Raw genomic sequence first — 18,159 nt, 5'->3', positions numbered from 1 at the left:
GAGGGTATTGCTCCTGATGTCATACATACTACTGAAGAAATGGGACGCAGGGACGTGGAATCCCTTAACTCAGAGCCCCCAAAACTCTCAGGGACATGTTGATCACATGGAAAATCTCTCTTCTCTCTCCCGCACATGCTCATTTACACACATGCACACATACAGAACATGCTCTGCAGTAAAAAGCTAGGCAGGCCTAAGCTCAGGTCCTGAGTGCCATTTACCAGCCGGGTGTGCCTGGGCGTGGCCCTTCACCTCTCTGCACCTGTTTCTCATCTGCACAGGGCCGGAAGAAATGCAGTTCCCTGTTTGGATTCCTGGACTTCAGAAAGGGCCTGGGAGACCCCACTCTCTCTGGACTCCTCCACGCTAGGAGCAAAGAAAACACACACATGCACACACACACCCATGTGCACTGTCTGCTGGGCTATTTTGTGGGGGAAACTGGAGCACATCCTCTCAAGTGGGAGAAATAAACCACGTTACACAAATAACCACAGTACAAAGCTGAAAGTTCTCAGGGCTGGGGAACAGAGGAAGTGCTGGGGGAGCTCAGGAGAGAGCTTCCTTCTGCTTGGGGGTGGCTGAGCAGAATAAAGATAAACTTGCACTTACAGCACAACTTCCCTGTGTCAAGCATTTTCTGAACATTATTTAATCTGCATGGCAAACATGAAGGAAGAATTAGGATTCCTATTTTACAGGTGAGGAAAAGGGTCCAAGGGGGAAAGTCACTGCCAAAGGTCTCAGAGCTAGCAAATGGCAGAACAGGGACTCAAAGCCCAGAGCCTGTGCTGGTTCCCCTGCTACCTTGAAGGCTTCCTGGGAGAGGAAGCTATTGAATGGGTCCTACCTAGGAGGAGTTGGTAGAGATGAGGAGTGAGGGGCCTGGTGAGCCAAGGCACTAAGATGGGGAGAAGTGGGGCAGGATGTTCCACAGGGATTCATAGTGGGGGCACTGACCCTCTCCAGATGATGTTCCTAATGGGAGGTCTCTCTCCCTCCTTCCCTTTATTGGCACTACCTAGAGCCAGATAGCCAGCAGGGGATGGGATCAGGATGCAGTTGCCATGGAAATGAATGGGGGCTGTTGCTATGGCTACCATAAGACATAAGACGAGGGCAAGAGGAAGCTAGGGATGCTGAGGACTATCCCCATGACAACTTGGGCGAGAAGCGGGGGACCGGAAGTGAGAGACAAGAAAACAAGACGTGGAGGTCAGCAACACCTAGATGAGGCCTGGGGCATTGGGCTCTGGAAGAAGACTGGGCAAGGAGACTGGACCGAGTGGAGGGGTGGGGGCAGAGGGGCGGAGGGACTCCAGTCACCTCCCTCTCTTCTGATAGCTCTTCTGCAAGCTGTTTCTGCTACCCAATCCCAGCACCACAGAGATTCCAACCTTGAGGCCAGCCTGGCTTGGCACAGGGGCCGGCGGGGGAGAAGGAGGCCATCAAAGGGGCCTACGGGTTATACAGTGGGCAAACACAGGCTTAGGAGCACACGGACCTGGGTTTGAATCCCAGCTCTGGTTCTTTGCAGCCCTAAAAATAACAGTTGTCGTTGACTGAATAGTTACTCTTTGCTAGGCCCAGCAACTCTGCAAGGTCTGGGTTGTTCTCCCTGAAGTGGATAACACAGATGAGGAAACTGAGGTGCAGAAAAATGAATTAATTTGCCCAAAGTCTCAAAGCTCAGCAGTGATGGAACTAGGATTCAAAACAAACGCTCATGCTCTTACCCACCACCTGACATGAGCAGCCCCTCCAAGGTGGAATCCTTGCATCCTCTAGCTCCCCATGCCTTCCCACAGTAGCACACAGAGGGCCAGATGCTGGGTAAATATTTGTGCAGTGTGTGAGTGAGGAGGCAATCCAGGAAGCCAGAAAGACTGAGGTTAGATTGAAGAAGTGCATAGCTTCGAAAGCAATGACTCATGGGTTTGGCTGGCCAAGGGTAGAAGATCCAGACAATTGGGATGGACTTTACGAACCATCTGATCCCACAGATCCAAACTGAGGCCCAAAGAGTCAAAGTGACTTGCCCAGGGTCACATAGGACAAGAACCCAAATCCCCTACCTTCCAGGGTAGTGTCCCACTTTTAGTTTTTTAGCTGAATTTGTCCAGCACTCCCCATCCCCACACCTTTAAGCTCCTAGACATGGGCAACAGCAGGCTACTTGCACTTCCTAGGCTATGGCAAGCTGACCCATATCACCATGGCTGTACTCATGCTCTTCCTTTGTTTCTTCTGCCCAGGAGGTCCTCCCTCTCCCCTTCACCCGCAGACTTCACTGCTTGGGTGAGCTCATCTGCATCTTGCAGCACCCTGAGCAGGTGAGCCATCCTGGGAAGTCAGTTCTGACTTACTCCCACCCTCTACAGAACCTGACAGGGTCAGCTACTCCCCACTCTATGTCTCATGCACATTCATGTCACAGGCAGTCCTTATCACCAACTAACTTGTGATTCCTTCTTGAAGTGTCCATCCCCCACCCTGCCCCTGTTCCCCAAGGGCAGTGGCCTAGTATGATTCACCTCTGTGGACCATCCATGCCCAGGCCAGGGCCCAGCATACAGCACGTGCTCAGCAGCTGCCTTGGGGCCCTAAGACCACAGGTAGCAGTCATGTGTGTCTGTACATCTGTGTGACCATCCTGCCTGACAACTGTCATCCTAAAAGCCACAGCCCCACATGATCAAAAGCCACCCACAGTCACCCATCCAGTCTTATGATTATCTCCACCAGGCACATGCAGAGAGCCTGCCAGACACAGAAAGTCACCACCTCACACAGTCGACCTCACACTCAGAATTGCTCACCCTCAGCTTCACACAATCACATTCCCTCAGATACATAACAGTCCACAGTATCTCACTCCTGATAGACCTGCCTGGCCTCACATAAAGACATGCACACATATGCGCAAGCACACACGTTTCCCTCACAACTGATAGAAACCTTCCCCTTCCCACAGCACAGGCCCTGAGCCAATTCAGTTGCCTACACAGGAGTCTATACGATGGCTCCCATGATGGCCATCTGACCTTGACTTGCCCTCTCCCTCCATTTAGTTGAACCCCTGCTCCCCCTACTTCCTTCTACCTCCAGTCAAATGAAGGGTAGAATGGTCTCCTCCTCCCTAGCCACAGGTCACCTAGACTCACACGCCCTGGAGAGCCAGTCGAACAGAGCAGTCTACATACCATTCCACAACATGACCTTGGAGCTCTCCCCAGGTTATTGTCCATGCTATCCCTGTCTCCTGTAATGCTGCCTCACTTCTGCCACCTATTCAAACCCTTCCCAGCCTTACACTCTTGCCCCTTTTTCTCCAACAAGCCCTCCTGGACACCACCCCACCTAGCCCACCTTGACAGCTCCTTCCTCTTTGGGCCAGGAACATATTTTGCTCATTACTGCAGCCATACGTGCTCAATCATTTCTGCCCATCATACTTTGCCTACTTTCCCAAAGCATTTCTCACCTCCCTTGGCAGATGGAGAACTTATGGAGAACACAGCCACTGTCTTACTTTTTATCCCTCACAGTATTTTAGCCTGAAGCCTTGCACACAGTAGGTGCTCAAGCAATACCTTCTGGAAAAGCAAATAAGGGAGAGAGAAAGAGAGAGGGAAGGATGGAGGAAGGGATGGAGGGAGAGGGGAAACAAATGAGAATTTGAATGAGTGGATGAGTAGATGAGTTGAGTGACTAAATGAGTTAAGCAAAGAGTGAGGGAATCAGGTAAGCCTCCAGGAAAGCTACAGGATCAGTGTGATGGGGATGTTGAAGGGAGGAAGGAAAGAAAGGAGAGGAAGGACTCTCACCTGGGCCTTAATCAAAACCAGAGCCACTAACCACTGCACACTTGCCCAACCGTGCACCAGACTCTATGCTGGGCTCCTTGCATTTTCTTGCTAATCTTCATGACAATCCAGAAAGGTAGATATATTCTCACTGTACTCGGGAGGAAAATGAAGCTTAAGGAGAAGAAAATACTTGCTCAAGGTTACACAGATAGTAAGTAAGTGACAGAACCAGAAGGTAAACTCAGATTTGTCTCATGCCAAAGGCTCAAAAAGGGAAAGTCGGGGTATGAGACCTCCTGGCGTTGCTCCTGACAGAGACACATCATAGAAGGTGTGGGTCTTACAGCCCATAAAAACACCTTCCACCCACCTGCCAACAGCCTCCAGGGATTCTTAGAACCAGCTTCTGGCAGGAAATATTCAGGGTCATTGTATCTGGGGAAAACGGCTTCCCCTCAGATTCAGAGATCCCTCAAGTTGTAAAATCAGAACCTTGAAAGTACAGAATCAAGGACTCTTAACATCACAGAATATTAAAATCACATCATCAGAATTTGTTTTAAATGGTAGAATCATTAAATCTTAAAACCACAGGATTGGAGAATCCAAAAATCACAGCATTGTAGAAATAGAAACCACAGAATTGCATGGAATGTGTCACTGAATTATCATATCTTAAGTTCATAAGTAATCATAGCTTCTTAAAATTGTAGCATCTCAGACTGACAGAACGTCAGAGCTGGAGGAGCCCTTGGAAATCCTCTGATCCAACCCCCCTCCTCCTTTTACCCACTGGGAAACCTGGTAGCAGAAAGGCCAAGCAACATGTCCAAGTTGGCCAACTCAGGTCACCTTGGGCTGATGGGCTGGAGAAGGCAACAGGCTTGCCCATGGTGGGAGCACCACACCACTCATTCACTTATTGAGTGCTTTTTGGGTGTTAATATTACCATGAATCAAAGCCTACTCTCTCTCCCAGTCCTGGATAGGAAAGAAGGTAAGGCCCTGGGGGGGTTGGGGAGAGGGAAGCGGAAGTGGGGTGGAACATACATCAGACAGAGAGAAGAGATCAGCTTTTATTGATGGAAATTCCTTTGTACACAGCGACACGACACGCACTCTGAAAGGCCTATGGAAGTAGCAGGGGGCATGGGACAAGGCCTTCAAGCAGTGGAGGAGATGGCAGCGATGGCCACAGCGAAGGAAAGAGCGACGGGGAACTAGGCAGGCTGGGTCCCGCCCCCGTCTGGTCCTCTGAGCCCTAGGCACCCTGCATCTCTGTTTGTGCTCACAGAGGACAGAGGTAGGTCCTTGGGATGTCATTTAGAGACCTCTCCAGGAGTGGCAGGCTCCAGGGTGCCTGGGAAGTGGGGTGCAGGTGTGGGAGAGTCCAGGTTCCAAGCTCCAAGCTCCAAGCTCTGCTGCTCCCACATTTTAGTCAGACCTAGGGCTCCAGCCTTTATAATTTGGGGGCTGGAGTCCAGGGGAGACAGCAGTGGGGGGTGGGAATTCCAAGAAGGAGGTGGGGGAGGGAGGGGCATGATGCTTGCCCATCTGGTTCCTGAAGCAGGGATGGGGTCCCATGGGGGATCGCAGGGGCGGGGTGGGGCTGGTTAAGGCTTTTGCTTCTGCATAGAAAATGACCCTTGTCCTCTCAGTTACCGAGAGGAGGGACTACTGCACTCGGAGGCCGGACAGCAGAACTGATGAGCGTCTTCCTCTTCCTCTTCCTCAGTTTCCTCCTCCTCCTCCTCTTCCCTGGGGCCAGGAAGGGCAGGGTAGAGGCCACAGGCGGCAGGTGACAGAGAGAGGCAGAGGCATTAGTTTGCAGAGCAGGGGAGATACATGAAGGGCTGGAACCCGGGAGCTGGGGCTAGGATGGGGGTCTGAATGGGGAGGCCAGTAGGACGGATTATGCAGGGCCACACCCAATTCAGTCTCCAAGGAGTCTGTTGCTGGTCCCCTCCTGGGACAGCCCTCCCCCACACCCAGGCTGGGCTCAGTCTTAAGGTCATGCCCAGAGTATATGCCCTGACAGGTGCCCAACCTCATTTTAATATAAATAGTAGCAACTTGCTCTATGCTGGCACTTTACGTATATCATCTCACTTAACCCCTGCAACAACTCTGCATCATTTTAGAGACAAGGGAATAGAAGCTTGGCAAGGTTAGATAAGCTGCCCAAGCTCACGTAGTTAGGTGAGTGGTAGAGTCTGGACTTAAACCTGGAGTTCTTGGAGCTCCAAGTCTCAGACTCGTTCTACCAGGTCCTTTGGGTGAACTTGGCAGTATCTGTAGAAATCCACTCTGCCCTTGAAGGACAAAGATTTGCATTTCCTCAAGGCTCGGGGTCAGGAAAACAGAATGGAATATGGCAAGCCCACAGCTTTGGAAGCAAATAAACCTGGGTTCTAATGCCAGCTCTACAAGTGCTTCCAGGCTATGTCCCCCGGGTATGTTATTGCCCCTTTTAGAGCCTCGGTTTCCTCATCTGTAAGCATCATGGAGCTCATGATGCCAACTCCACAGGATTGTTGCAAGGACTAGAACATACGTCAAGTGCCTGGCAAACAAGAGCAATGTGAATATGGTGGTGGTTATTGTTAACTGCTCATGAACTGAATCTAATTCCCAAGGTGGCTGTTTGTACCTACACAGACGTGTCACAGTACCCACACAGCAGCGAGGAGGAGTCAATGCAGGAACAAGTGCCTGTCCCTAGGTACTGGGGAGTGGTACCAGGGGCCAGTCTGCATGTGGCACTCACTGGAGCTGGGCTACAGTTTCTTGGGGTGGATGGACAGACAGTTGGGCTAGGGGAGGACCACGTGCCTTGGGAGTGAAAGGCTGATTTTCTGGGGCTAGCCAATGAAACAGTCTCACCTCACTCCCAGATCCCTTGGCTCAGGGGAGGCAGTAAGTATGGAATCCAGGAAACTAGAGGATGGGGAAGAGATGAGAAGGAAAGAGGACAGGCAAGGGAAGGCACTGCTGTCCATCTGACAGACAGACAAGCATGCACATGCGTACACACACAGGCACACAAGCACACATGCACACCTTCCTCATATTCAGAGCTCCCTCTGACACATTGTTCCACAAAGTCACTGAGCTAGCAAAACTACATGAACCAGGGCTCAAGTCCTAGGAAAGTAACTCCATTCTGAGTCTCCCATTCTTCATCTATAAAAGGAGAAGAAAACTCCACACCTCTCAAGGCTATCACGAGGAACAAATTATCTCTCAGTCCCACTGCTTATTCCTCTTGTATTCAGACCAGGCCTCTGCTACCCCTCACCCTGACACTGCAGTCACCTCCTGATTTCTTCTCCCTACCCTCTTGGACCTGTTAGCCTTCCTAATGGAGTCTTTAAGCATGAATCTCTTCTGCTCAGACACCCACCTTGGCTCCCCATTGCTTCCTGGATAAAATGCAGACTCCTCAACTTGGCATTCAAGGCTCCCCCACCATATGGCCTCACCTGGTCTTTCCTGTCAGGTGGAAAAAGCATGGGCTTTAGAGTCAGACCTGGGTTTCCAGATCAGCCCCACCACCTACTAGCTGGGTGACCTTGGGTCCATTTCTTCACCTCTCTAGGATTTATTTTCCTTATCTGCAAAAAATGAGAAAATATCTATACTGCAGGATGAGGTGGGATTAAACAAATTCAAGTATGTAAAGCACTTGCCACAGGGCAGGTTTGGTGCTTTACACACAGTAACTATTATTATTACTGTCATTATCAGTGGCATCAATGTTATCCTGCTCACTCATACCCAGCCTGCATCAAACTAGCTTGTTCATTATTCCATCAGCATGCCCAGCCTTTTCATGCCTCTATGCCTTTGCTAACTTTGTTTCTTCCTTCTGCACAGATCTCTGCCTATTAAAATCCTATCTGAACTTGACAGCCCAGCTCAAATACTGCTTCCTGCACAAGTCTTCCCTGACTCCCAACCAGAAGTATTCTCTGCTTCCTCCTAGTTCTAGCATCCATGTGCTTGGTCAAGGATCTCCATTTGTTGCTTTGAGCTTTCCAGAAGCATTTCTTTCACCAATCCCCTCAACGCCCTTGTATTTTTCCCACTACCACCATTGCTCTCCTTCTCTGTGAGAAAAAGAGGGCCCCTATACTATTTAAGGCCAGTCCCTCCAGGGCCTAGGCTCTGGAACCCACCCCTGATACCTCCTCCACAACAATCATCCCCTCTCTTTCCCATATTTCAACCTCTCCCTCTCTGTTGCCTCCTTCCTACCAACATTTATAGAAGCTCAAGTCTCTCCCATCTGGGAATAAAAACCCTCTATCTGCCCCCACATCTCCCTCTAGCAATCACTGTCCCTCTCTCCTCTTCACAGCTAAGCTTCTTGAGAAATTCGTCTACACCGGCCATCTCCACCTCAGTACTCCCACAAGCTCTTCAACCCACTGCAATCTGCCTCATGCGCCCACCATGCTATGGAAACTTCTTTTAAGAAGGTCGCTCAAGACCTCCTAGTGGTTAAAGCCAATAGATTCTCTTCCACCTTCATCTTACTTCCCCCAGCTGTAACATTTGCCACTCTTAACAAGTCCGTCCTGAGTGCCAATGGCTCTTTCCTTCCTCTGCTTCCGTGAGCCCCCTCCCTGCTGGTTTTCCTCCTACTTCTCTGCCCACCCCCATCTCTTCTTCCTCTCCCCATTCCATATGTGTTGGTACCTCTTCCCCAGTTCTGCTCTGGTCCTCTTATCTTTCATTCCACACTGTCAGTGATCTCATTCCATTCCATAACTTCTGGTATGGCTGAGGACCCCTGCATCTCTCTCTCTGGCATGGATCTCTCTCCCGGGTCCCAGACCCATCAAGCCTAATGCTTGCTGGAAGCTCCACCAGGATGGCCCTTAGGGCCTTCAGAGCTCACAGGGACCTCTAACTCAGCATCTTACCACTGTAAACCTGTCCTCCTGTATTTCCCACCTTAGTGAAAGGCACTACTATTCATCCAGTCGCCCAAACCCAAAATACACCTGGGAGTCCTGCTAGATTCTTCTTGCTCCCTTAGTAAGTCAGTTACCAAATCCCACTGATTCTATCTCCTAAATGGCTCTAAAAGGCTATGCATGATCTGGCTCCTGTACCTCATCTTCTCCTCTCACTCCTTGTTTACTCTTTCTCCAATCATACTGGTCTCCCGGCTGTCCCTTAAACATAACAAGCAGACTCTTGCCTCAGGGCCTTTGCATTCGATGCTCCTTCCATCTGGAACATAATGCCCCAGAGAGGTGAGGCACCAGAAACATTTTATATATTTAGTTGTTTATTTATTATCTGTCTCACCCACTGTAAGATCCACCAAGACAAGCATCTGTTTTGTTCAATGCTAAATCCCTAATGCCCAGCACAGTGTCTGACATACAATAAATATCAGTTGAATGAATGAATCCATTACCAGGCCTGAACACCACAACTTACTGTGAACTTCACCCTTGGTCATCTCCACCTCCCCCCCATTATTTAGTCAGTCTCTGACTCCAGTCCTCTCTTCCTCCCAATCACCTCTCAAATCCGTCTCCCCTGCTCTATCCCCACAGCCGCTACCTTAGCTTATCTCTCACTTGGATTACTGCAACAGCTTCCTCCCTAGTCTCCCTTCCTTCTAAAATGCTAATTCAATCAGGTTACTTTCCTACTCAAGAACTGCTCATGCCTCTCCAGCTGCCTACCACAAAAAAGAAGACTGAACTTCCCCAGACAGCTGTTTGAGCATGTCTAACCTCTGCACCCTACAATGTTAAGTTTCACCATTTCTCACCTCCAGGTCTTTGTGTATACTCTCAGAGCATCCTCCCCTATCCCTATCTTTCAAAATCTTTATGGACCTCGGATGACTGGCTCAAATACTACTTTCTTCAGGAAACCACCTGATTCACAAATCAGAAGTAATTCCTCTCCAAAATTCATAGAAAAGTAAGTGTCTCCAGTATCACTCAGGATCTCCAAGAACCAGGAATAGGATGGAAGTTAGTAATTATGTCTGAGACCAAGGACTTTGGGTGCTGGGTGAGCATTAATAAGGGTTCCCTTTTCCTCTTGCACTATTACCGTGGACTCATGTCCTTCTGGCTCTCTGCTAATGCCAACTCATCTTTGTCTCCTCCCTTTCTCTCACCTTCTATCAGGCCCATTTTATTAATAACTCTCAAAAGATTTAGATTCCATAATTTGAAAGTAAAATGTTTCTATATGAATGGTGCCCACTGGAGTAGTGCAATACAATAGCCCTGCTCGAATGCATGTCTTCTATGCCAATATCCCAGTTTAGGCCCTCTAGCTGGCCTCCACGCATACAATCCATTTCTCATACTGACTGCTAATACGATGTTTCTAAAACACAAATTTTGTCAAATTTCTCTCCTATTTAGAATCCATTCACATGACACTTCATCACGAGCAACATTGGTTCTTAACCTTTTTGGAGGAACACAAACCCTTTATGCATTTAATGAAAGCCATGGACCATCTCCCCAACAAAAAATGCACATAGGTATATACACACACACAGTTTGAATTCAATTTCAGGAGGTTCATGGGCTACCTGAAGCCCATCTGGAACCCATGCAACCCAGGTTAAGAACATCTGGCCCTACCCAATAACATCCAGGTTATTTTGCATATGCTGTTCCTTCTGCCTAGAATGTTCTTCCACACTTCACCCTTCTGTCTCTGGCTACCTTTTACTCATCCTCTAAGACTCAACCCTTAGGCCTAGTCGACCAGTACCAGCAGCCCTAGACGAGGCCAGTTCCCTACCTCTGGGCTTCCACAGCCCCCCATGCTCTCCTTTGTCGTAGCCCTCCTCAGTCTCCCCAACTCACTGGGAACTTGTGGAAGGCAAGAACTATTGCCTGGCATAGGCCCTGGCCACAGCAGAACTCCTTAAGTGTCTACTGAAATGAATACTAATAACAGCTACCCTTTTTAAAGTACCCATTGTGTGCCAGGTACTCAGTAAGGTCAATTCTATTTATGATCTCATCTACTCCTCAATAAATAAATCCCATGATGTTGGTGTTAAATTGTGTTCTTTTTAACAGAAAAGGAACTGGGCTCAGAGATGTGAAGTGAATTGTTTAAGGTCGCCCAGCTAGTGAGTGACAGAGTTGGGATCGAAAATGAGAGGTGTTGGCACCAATGCAAGGATTGGTCCACTATGCTTCCCTACCCTGGACTGTGAGATTGGGAGATGGCATCAGCAGAACAGGACCAAGAACCAGGGCCAGAAAGCCCTGCCCGGGTTCCATTTCCCAGGGCCACTTATTCTTATTTTCACTCCTGTGTCATCTTCCTGCCAAGACCAGGGACCTGGCTCTCTCTTCTTATAGTGCAATCCCCTCCAACCCATGTACTACTCTAAGCCTCCTCATCCCAAAGTCCCACTTTGGTCAGGCTCGTCCTTTGTTCCAGAACCATCTCCAGACATGTACAGCTTTTAGATCCAATCCAATCCAGTGCTACACTCTCGGCTATGAGGAAAACAAGAGACGAGTAGTCCCTGCCCTTCAAGCGTTGATAGCCACCCAGGAGTTTTACATGTACCATCTCTAATCCTAAAATCAACCCTGAGAGGTAAGTAGGCATTATCCTCATTACACAGATGAGGAAACAGAGGCTCAGGGGTTAAATGGCTTGCCCAAAGTCATAGAGTTGTAAGTGGCCAAACTTGGACTTGAACAAAGGTATTGACTCAACTACTGTTCCCCCATTGGGTCATCCTGCTCGGAAGAGCCAAAAAATGGGAAACACCATTTCTGGCGGGGTTAGGGAATGAAGGAAAGCTATTACTCCTTCAAGACTCAGTACACACAGCTCTCCCCGTAAGGGAAAGATGGGGTTAGGTGCACCTCCTCTGGCAGCCCTCTGAGGCTACTTCTGTCCCATCCTGAACCACACTATGCTGTCACTGTCTATGTGTCTCTCTCCCTTCTAGACAATTGAGCTCCCTAATGGTAGGACAGAAACAATTCACTCCCATATCCCATCAAGGTTCAGATTAAGGCCCTAACTGAGAGCAGGCAGGCCAAATGCTTGCTAAATGAATGAGGTTGGTATTTGAGCTAGTTATTAAAAGGAAAAGCAAGATCTGAACAGCTGGATACAGGTAAACAGTATAGAGGAGAGAAATGAGTGAATAAAAGCAAGGAAATGGAACCAAGGAAAAAGGCCAATAATTTTGAAATTATGACAGGATGTGTACAATATGTTTTCACAGTCATGAGGGTTTTCTTTTCCTTACAAGAGTGGGATCATACTAGAAGCCTTGTTCTGCAACTTGATTTTTTCATATAACTAAGTCTTGGAGATCTTTCCATGCCAGTATATAGATATTTTTCTTTTGATCTGTTACAGAGTAATCCATAGTATGGGTGGATCGTGAAGGAAAAGCTGTTCTCTACTGATGGACATGTAGGTAGGTTGTTTTAATTTTTTGCTATTACAAACGATGCTGCAATAAACATCTTTGCATATGTCTGGAAGTAGTTTTGAAAGATAGATTCCTAAAAGTTGAATTTCTGGACCAAAGAAATGCACGTTTTGTTTAAAATGTAGATAAAAGTTATTTCTGTTGCTTTAACATTTTTATAGACTGGCTAAAAACAAAGATTATTCCTACCCATATAATTCTGTCTTTATTTTGAGAAGCATACATCATGCAACCTTTTCATTATGAGTTGGTTGAGAATGTTATCCTACAACAGCATGTGATAAAGAGTTGCACAGTATGACTTATGTTTGCAGTTGGGACTAGAGTGTTTTAGAAAAGGCTTCTGGCTGGCCAAATTGGAGTCCATCTAGTAGTAAAACCTTACAGAAATCTAGCTCCAAGACATGGCTCTCAGCTTGGAAGTATATGCACATTTAAGATTCTGGTGGCAGCTAAAAAAATTTTTATGGCACCAATTTGCACTCTAATCAAGGAATATGAGAGGTTCTGTTTCCTCACAATCCTTTTAATCTTGTAAATTTGGGTACATTAAAATTGGTACTTTATTGTTGTTTTAGTTACATTTCTTTAGATATTAGTAAGCGTGAGCATCCTTTCTTATTCATTAGCTAATTGTCTATTTCTTCTCTGAATTGCCAAATCATGTTATTTCTCCATTTTAAATAGGTGTGCACCTTTTTCTGATTGATTTCCAAGAGATGATATAGATATAGGCAGAGATATTAATCTTTGCCTAATACCTCTGTAGCAAATACTTTCTCCCCGCTTGTTGTTTTTGTTTTAACTTTGTGTATAGTATCTTTCTCCACACAGAAGTTCTTAACTTTAATGTTGTTAAAACTATTGCCCTTTACTTCATGGCTTCTGGGTTTTTAAGTCATGCTCAGAAAGGCTTCTCCACCCTAATATTATAAAAATATTCTAGATTTTCCTCTAGCACTTCTACAGTTCTATTTTTTGTATTTGTTTTTGTATGAGGTTGGGGTTTAACTTTTTTCCCAAATGATAGTCAATAGTCCCATCCCATTTACTGACTTCCCACTAATTAGAAATGTGCTCTTTATCATAAATTAAATTCCCATTATGAATATATGTTTGTCTAAACTCTCTATTTTGTCTCATTTATGTAATCCTCTATTACTGTGGTGATATAATATTTGTAATTTCTGCAGCTTTGTAGTAAGTTTTTGTATCTAATAGAGCAAATCTCTCTTCATTGTTTTTTTTTCAAAATTTTTAGTAATTCATGGGCATTTACTCTACCAAATGAACTTTAAAATCCAATTGCCCAACTCCAAAAGAAAATACCACTGAAATTTTAATGAGAAATGCATTGAACCCTTTGACCAAATTGGGGAAAAAAAGTCATTTTTACCATATTGAATCTTCCCATCCAGGAATAGGATACTACTCCTGATTTGTTCAAGTCTTATTACAGCCTTCGATGAAATTTTATAATTTTCTACAGAGAAGTATTTTACATTTCTTATAAATTCCTAGGAATTTTATCTTTTTTTTTTTTTTGCTATTGTGCATGGAATCTTTTTCTATTACATGTTATAATTAGTTATTGCTGGTATTCAGAGAAGCTAATGGTTTAGATGTATATTTATCTTGTATCTACCCATCTCATTGAATTTTCTTATTAGTTCTAATAATTTTTCCTTTTATTCTCTTTGGTTATCTAAGTCGACAACCATATCATCTTCAAATAATGCTAATTCTGACCTTTTCTTTCTAATACTTATACCACTCATTCCTTTTGTCAATCCCATTGGTTAAAACTTCCAGAAAAACATGGGTTAGTGACAGTGATAGCAGTCTTCCTTATTTTGTTCCTGAATTTAACAGAAATTTATCTAGTACTTCATTGTTACATTTGATGAAATTCTTTACCTGATAAAAATTCTTTACCAAATTAAGGAAGTTTTCATTGATTCCTAGCTTACTGTACTAGTTATCTATTGCTGCATAACAAATTACCCCAATATAGCAAGAGATAACTAAGACACTAAGAGTTTTTAAATCAAGAATGGATGTGTAATTTTATCAGATTAATTTTTCAGTACTTATAGAGATACTTATATGATCTTTTCTCTTTAATCTATTAATATAATCAATTATAATAACAGTTTTCCTAATGTTGAACAATCCCTACATTCCTAGGACAAACCTTCATTTGTCACAATACATTCTTCTTTTCATACACTGATGGGTTCACTTTGATAATCTTTCATTTAAAATATTTGTTACTCTGTCAATATATGAGATTTAGCTATAGTTTTTGTTTTTTTGTCTAAACCTGTCCAGTTATACTAGCCTTCTGGAATGAACTGGGAAGCTGTCCACCTTTTCCTATTATCTGATCTTTCAAGATTCGACAGAACTTCCATCATACCACAACTTCCATTTATACCAACTGGGCCTGATATCATTTCTGAGGAAAAAACTTGACCATCTTTTAACTTTCTTCTATACTGTTCTATTCTATTCAGGCTTTCTGCCACTCTTTATGTCATTTTGGTAATTTATATTTTCCGTGATAACCACCCATTTCATCTAAATTTTTACATTTATTGGTATAAAATTATACAAACCATTTTCTTATGACTTTTTTCATCTCCTCAAAATCTGTGGTTAAATCCTCTTTGTCATACCTTATTTATGTTTTATTGCCTTTTTCTCAGTCACATCTGCCAGAAGATGGTCTGTGTAGTTTACTGGTCTTTTCAAAAACCACCTCTTAGTTTATCAAATCTTTTGTTTTCTATATCATTAATTTCTGATTTTATCTATAGTACTTACTTTATTCTGCTTTCTTTTGGTTGTACTTTTTCTAGATTCTTGAGAAGAATAATTAGTTTATTTAATTTAAACTGTCTCGTTCTCTAATAAAAGCTCAAGAACACAAATTTTCTTCTGGGAACCTCCATGGTCATATCCCCTAGGTTTTCATATATAGCATTCTCATTGACATTTATTCTAAATAGTCTATACATTCCATCCTTATTTCCTCTTTAACACAAGTATTTTTAAACTTTCAAATGGGCCTAGCCTTTTTGCTGTTGCTATTAATATGTCATTTTATTACATTATAATTAGAAAATATAAAATGTGTTTTCCAATTAACTTGGAAACAATGTTGTTCTTCAAAGTGTGGGCAGATTATTCCTTCTGCCTAAACACGCTTCCCCTTCCTATCCAACTGGCAAACTCTTACTCATTTTTCAAAACAGCTCAAATGTTACATATTCTAGGACCAACTACTCCTGCTTTTGGGAGCAGGTATCCAGCGAAGGATTTTTTTAAGGAAGCACAAACTACAAACAGATTTTGAATGTCCTCTTTGGTCTCCTGACCTGTCCCCCAGTCACTCTCCTCACACGCTCAGACACCCATGCCACAATCACACAATCACCCAGGGGTGGGGGGCAGGGGGGGCTAGAGGGCAATAGGGGAAGGGCTGGCAATGATATTGCATATTTGTCTTGGTGGGGTGAGGGATTGAGGGAAGGACAGGTCTAGCTCTTACCTGCTCTCTGCCAGCCTGCCTGAGGGGGTAAGCTTCATGGAGTCAAGGACCTGAGTAGGACAGCAATACTGGTGTAGAGTATGAGACGCTGTGGACCTGAGAGACAGTGAGAGACAGAGAGAGAAAGAGAGACAGAGAGAGACAGGGAGGGAGGAGAGAGGAAGGGTGGGGAATGGGTACAAGGAGGTGAGAGTAAGTTGGGGAGGGGAAAAGGGAAGACTGGGAGGAATGGGTGGTAGAGGATAGGGAATGGAAGAGGCGGTGGGAGGCAAGGAAGGAGGGAGGAGAGGGAGGGCAGGAAGAGAGGGAGGAAGGGAGGGAGGGAAGGAAGGAAAAAAGGAAGGAAGGAAGGAAGAAAAAAAGAAAAAAACCACAAAGTCAAGAAAGAGAGGACGGCACTCGAACCACAAACAGAACACAACGACAACAGGGGGCGGCAGAGACGAAAGAGCCAGGCTGGGCCTCCTGTGCTCCAGGTGACTCCGTGGGGACCTCAGCCACGGAGACACTGGGACACCACAGCAGGGAAGGGGGAAGGGAGCCCTCCTCACACCAGACGCCACACGGGTAGGAAAGAGGGGAGAGGGAAGGAGGGATGAAAGAGAAAGGGAAAAGATGTGTGGGGGGGCTCCCCCTTATAGAAGACCCCTCACAAGTAGGGAGGGAAGGATGAAGAGAGGAGAGGCTCTGGGTCCAAAGAGGGAAAAGAACCCAGACCAGGCGGGTGGAGGAAACACTGTAGGAGGAAAGGGAGAAAAACAGAGAGAAACCGAAAGAGACAAGGAAAGGGTAAGACAGAAAAGCAGAAAGACAGAGAAAGAGGAAGACAGAGAAAGGGTGAGACAAAAGACACAGAGAGAAGACAGGGAGAGGCAGAGAGTGCCAGAGCAAAGGAGAGGAGAGGCGAGGGCGGAGGAGAGCTGACAAGGTCTCAGTGGTCTTGGTGACAGGATAGGACTGGGGGCTGAGTGGGTGGGTGGGGCCTCTGATTCCAAGGCCAGTGTTGCGCCCCCCCCCCCCCCAGCATGGTGCAGGGCCCCTGCACTCCACTCCCCAGTGCTCTGCCCCTACCCCTAGTGCAGGGTCCAAAGGCCCCTCTGCCTCCTGCTTCTCGTGATTAAAGTCCAGAGAATGGGGAGGGGGAGGAGGGACAGCAGGGTAGTGAGGCTGAGGGCCCGGTCCCAGCCTTACCCAGCACAGGGCAGATGCTGGAAGTGGAGCTGGCCCTTCCAAGTCAGCTAGGCCCTGTCCCCCACAAGCCCCTGAAAGCAGGTCACAGTCAGGGCCTGGCCATTCAAGAGACTGAGTAAAGGCCAGGAGATGTGCCTGCAGGCCAGGCCAGATGCCCACTATCTCACTTGTTGCAAATTCGAGGATGCCCAAATCTTAGAACCTTACAGAGAATCTTGGAATCTGAGACTCTTCTCATCAGAGACTCTGGAATAATCCTCAACATCATAACAATTGTTTCTCAAGTGCCATCTATGTCCCAGTCACCAGCCCAAGTCCTTGACTCTTATCTCACTAAACCTGAGACTCAGAGACCCTTAGGCTGCTGGAATGTTGGTATCAGAGAATCTCAGCGGCTATGGGGAGCCCTGCAGTGCTGGGCCAGGCTAGCACACCAGGGCAGCCACCAATCACACCCCTCACAGGCCACGGACTGTGCTGCTCAGGGCTCTAGGGTCCTTACAGTGCTGGGCACCCAGATACCCACAGGCTCACTCACTCGAGCTGGGTCCCTCCCCTAAGCCAAAGGCCTCCAAGAGTCCAAGAGGGGAGCCAGGAACCAGGAAGCCAGGAGGCTGCTGAATCAGCAGCCCAGGGACCTAGTCCAGGCCTGAGCAGGGAGGGAAGGGGTCAGGCTGCAGGGTGGGGAGCCAGGTTCCTACCTGCTACTCTTCCCAGGGGGCTCCATGGATTTCGACCTGTCCTGAGGGCAGGCCCCCTGGCCCGGGCGGTGCCTCCACCGTGTCACTACCCCCTCCTCCCCAGCCCTTCCCTAGAAGGAGGAACCAAGGAGGCGGGGCCAGGCCAGCTGGGCTGTAGGCCAGACTGCAACTGGAAACTTTGCTCCTTCCCCTGCTCCCCCAGGAGGGCTGGGAACTCCTTGTAAGAGGAAGCAGCTTTGAGAGCTCCCACTGACTCCTCTGGGCCAAACCCCAGGCTGGGCTCCCTATGGGCACCTCCACTGGAATCTCCCCAAGCACCCTGTCAAGTATGTGTCACTAGCCCTATTCTCCTGAAGAGAAAATTGAGATGGAGAGACATTAAGTAACTCAGCACAGGTAATACAGCTAGTAAGCGGCAGAACCCTAAGATCAGAACCT

The 18,159-nt window shown here is 46.6% G+C and overlaps 1 protein-coding gene across 10 annotated transcripts in view; it reads right to left on the bottom strand.

Moving 5' to 3' along the window:
* Positions 1-18,159, bottom strand: part of IQSEC2 (IQ motif and Sec7 domain ArfGEF 2) — a 78,123-nt gene that overhangs the window by 23,269 nt on the left and 36,695 nt on the right. For 2 of the 10 annotated variants that reach the window (XM_070605572.1, XM_070605577.1), the window contains exons 1-2: positions 17,722-17,866; positions 15,830-15,925 (exon numbers count right to left, since the gene is read on the bottom strand). The exons of 3 other annotated variants lie outside the window; for them this stretch is intronic. In XM_070605572.1, the coding sequence (XP_070461673.1) occupies positions 15,830-15,925; positions 17,722-17,747 (122 nt within the window). In that variant the 5' untranslated portion in view covers positions 17,748-17,866. Of the gene's footprint in view, positions 1-15,829; positions 16,049-17,721; positions 17,867-18,159 lie in introns of those variants that run through there. 5 more of the 10 variants (XM_070605567.1, XM_070605575.1, XM_070605570.1 and 2 more) reach the window with 4 other exon arrangements.

The sequence above is a fragment of the Equus przewalskii genome, chromosome X, assembly GCF_037783145.1.
Source record: "Equus przewalskii isolate Varuska chromosome X, EquPr2, whole genome shotgun sequence".
Classification (NCBI taxonomy): domain Eukaryota; kingdom Metazoa; phylum Chordata; class Mammalia; order Perissodactyla; family Equidae; genus Equus; species Equus przewalskii.
Note: the sequence above shows the minus strand (reverse complement) of the source record. Positions and strands in the feature narration are given on the sequence as shown.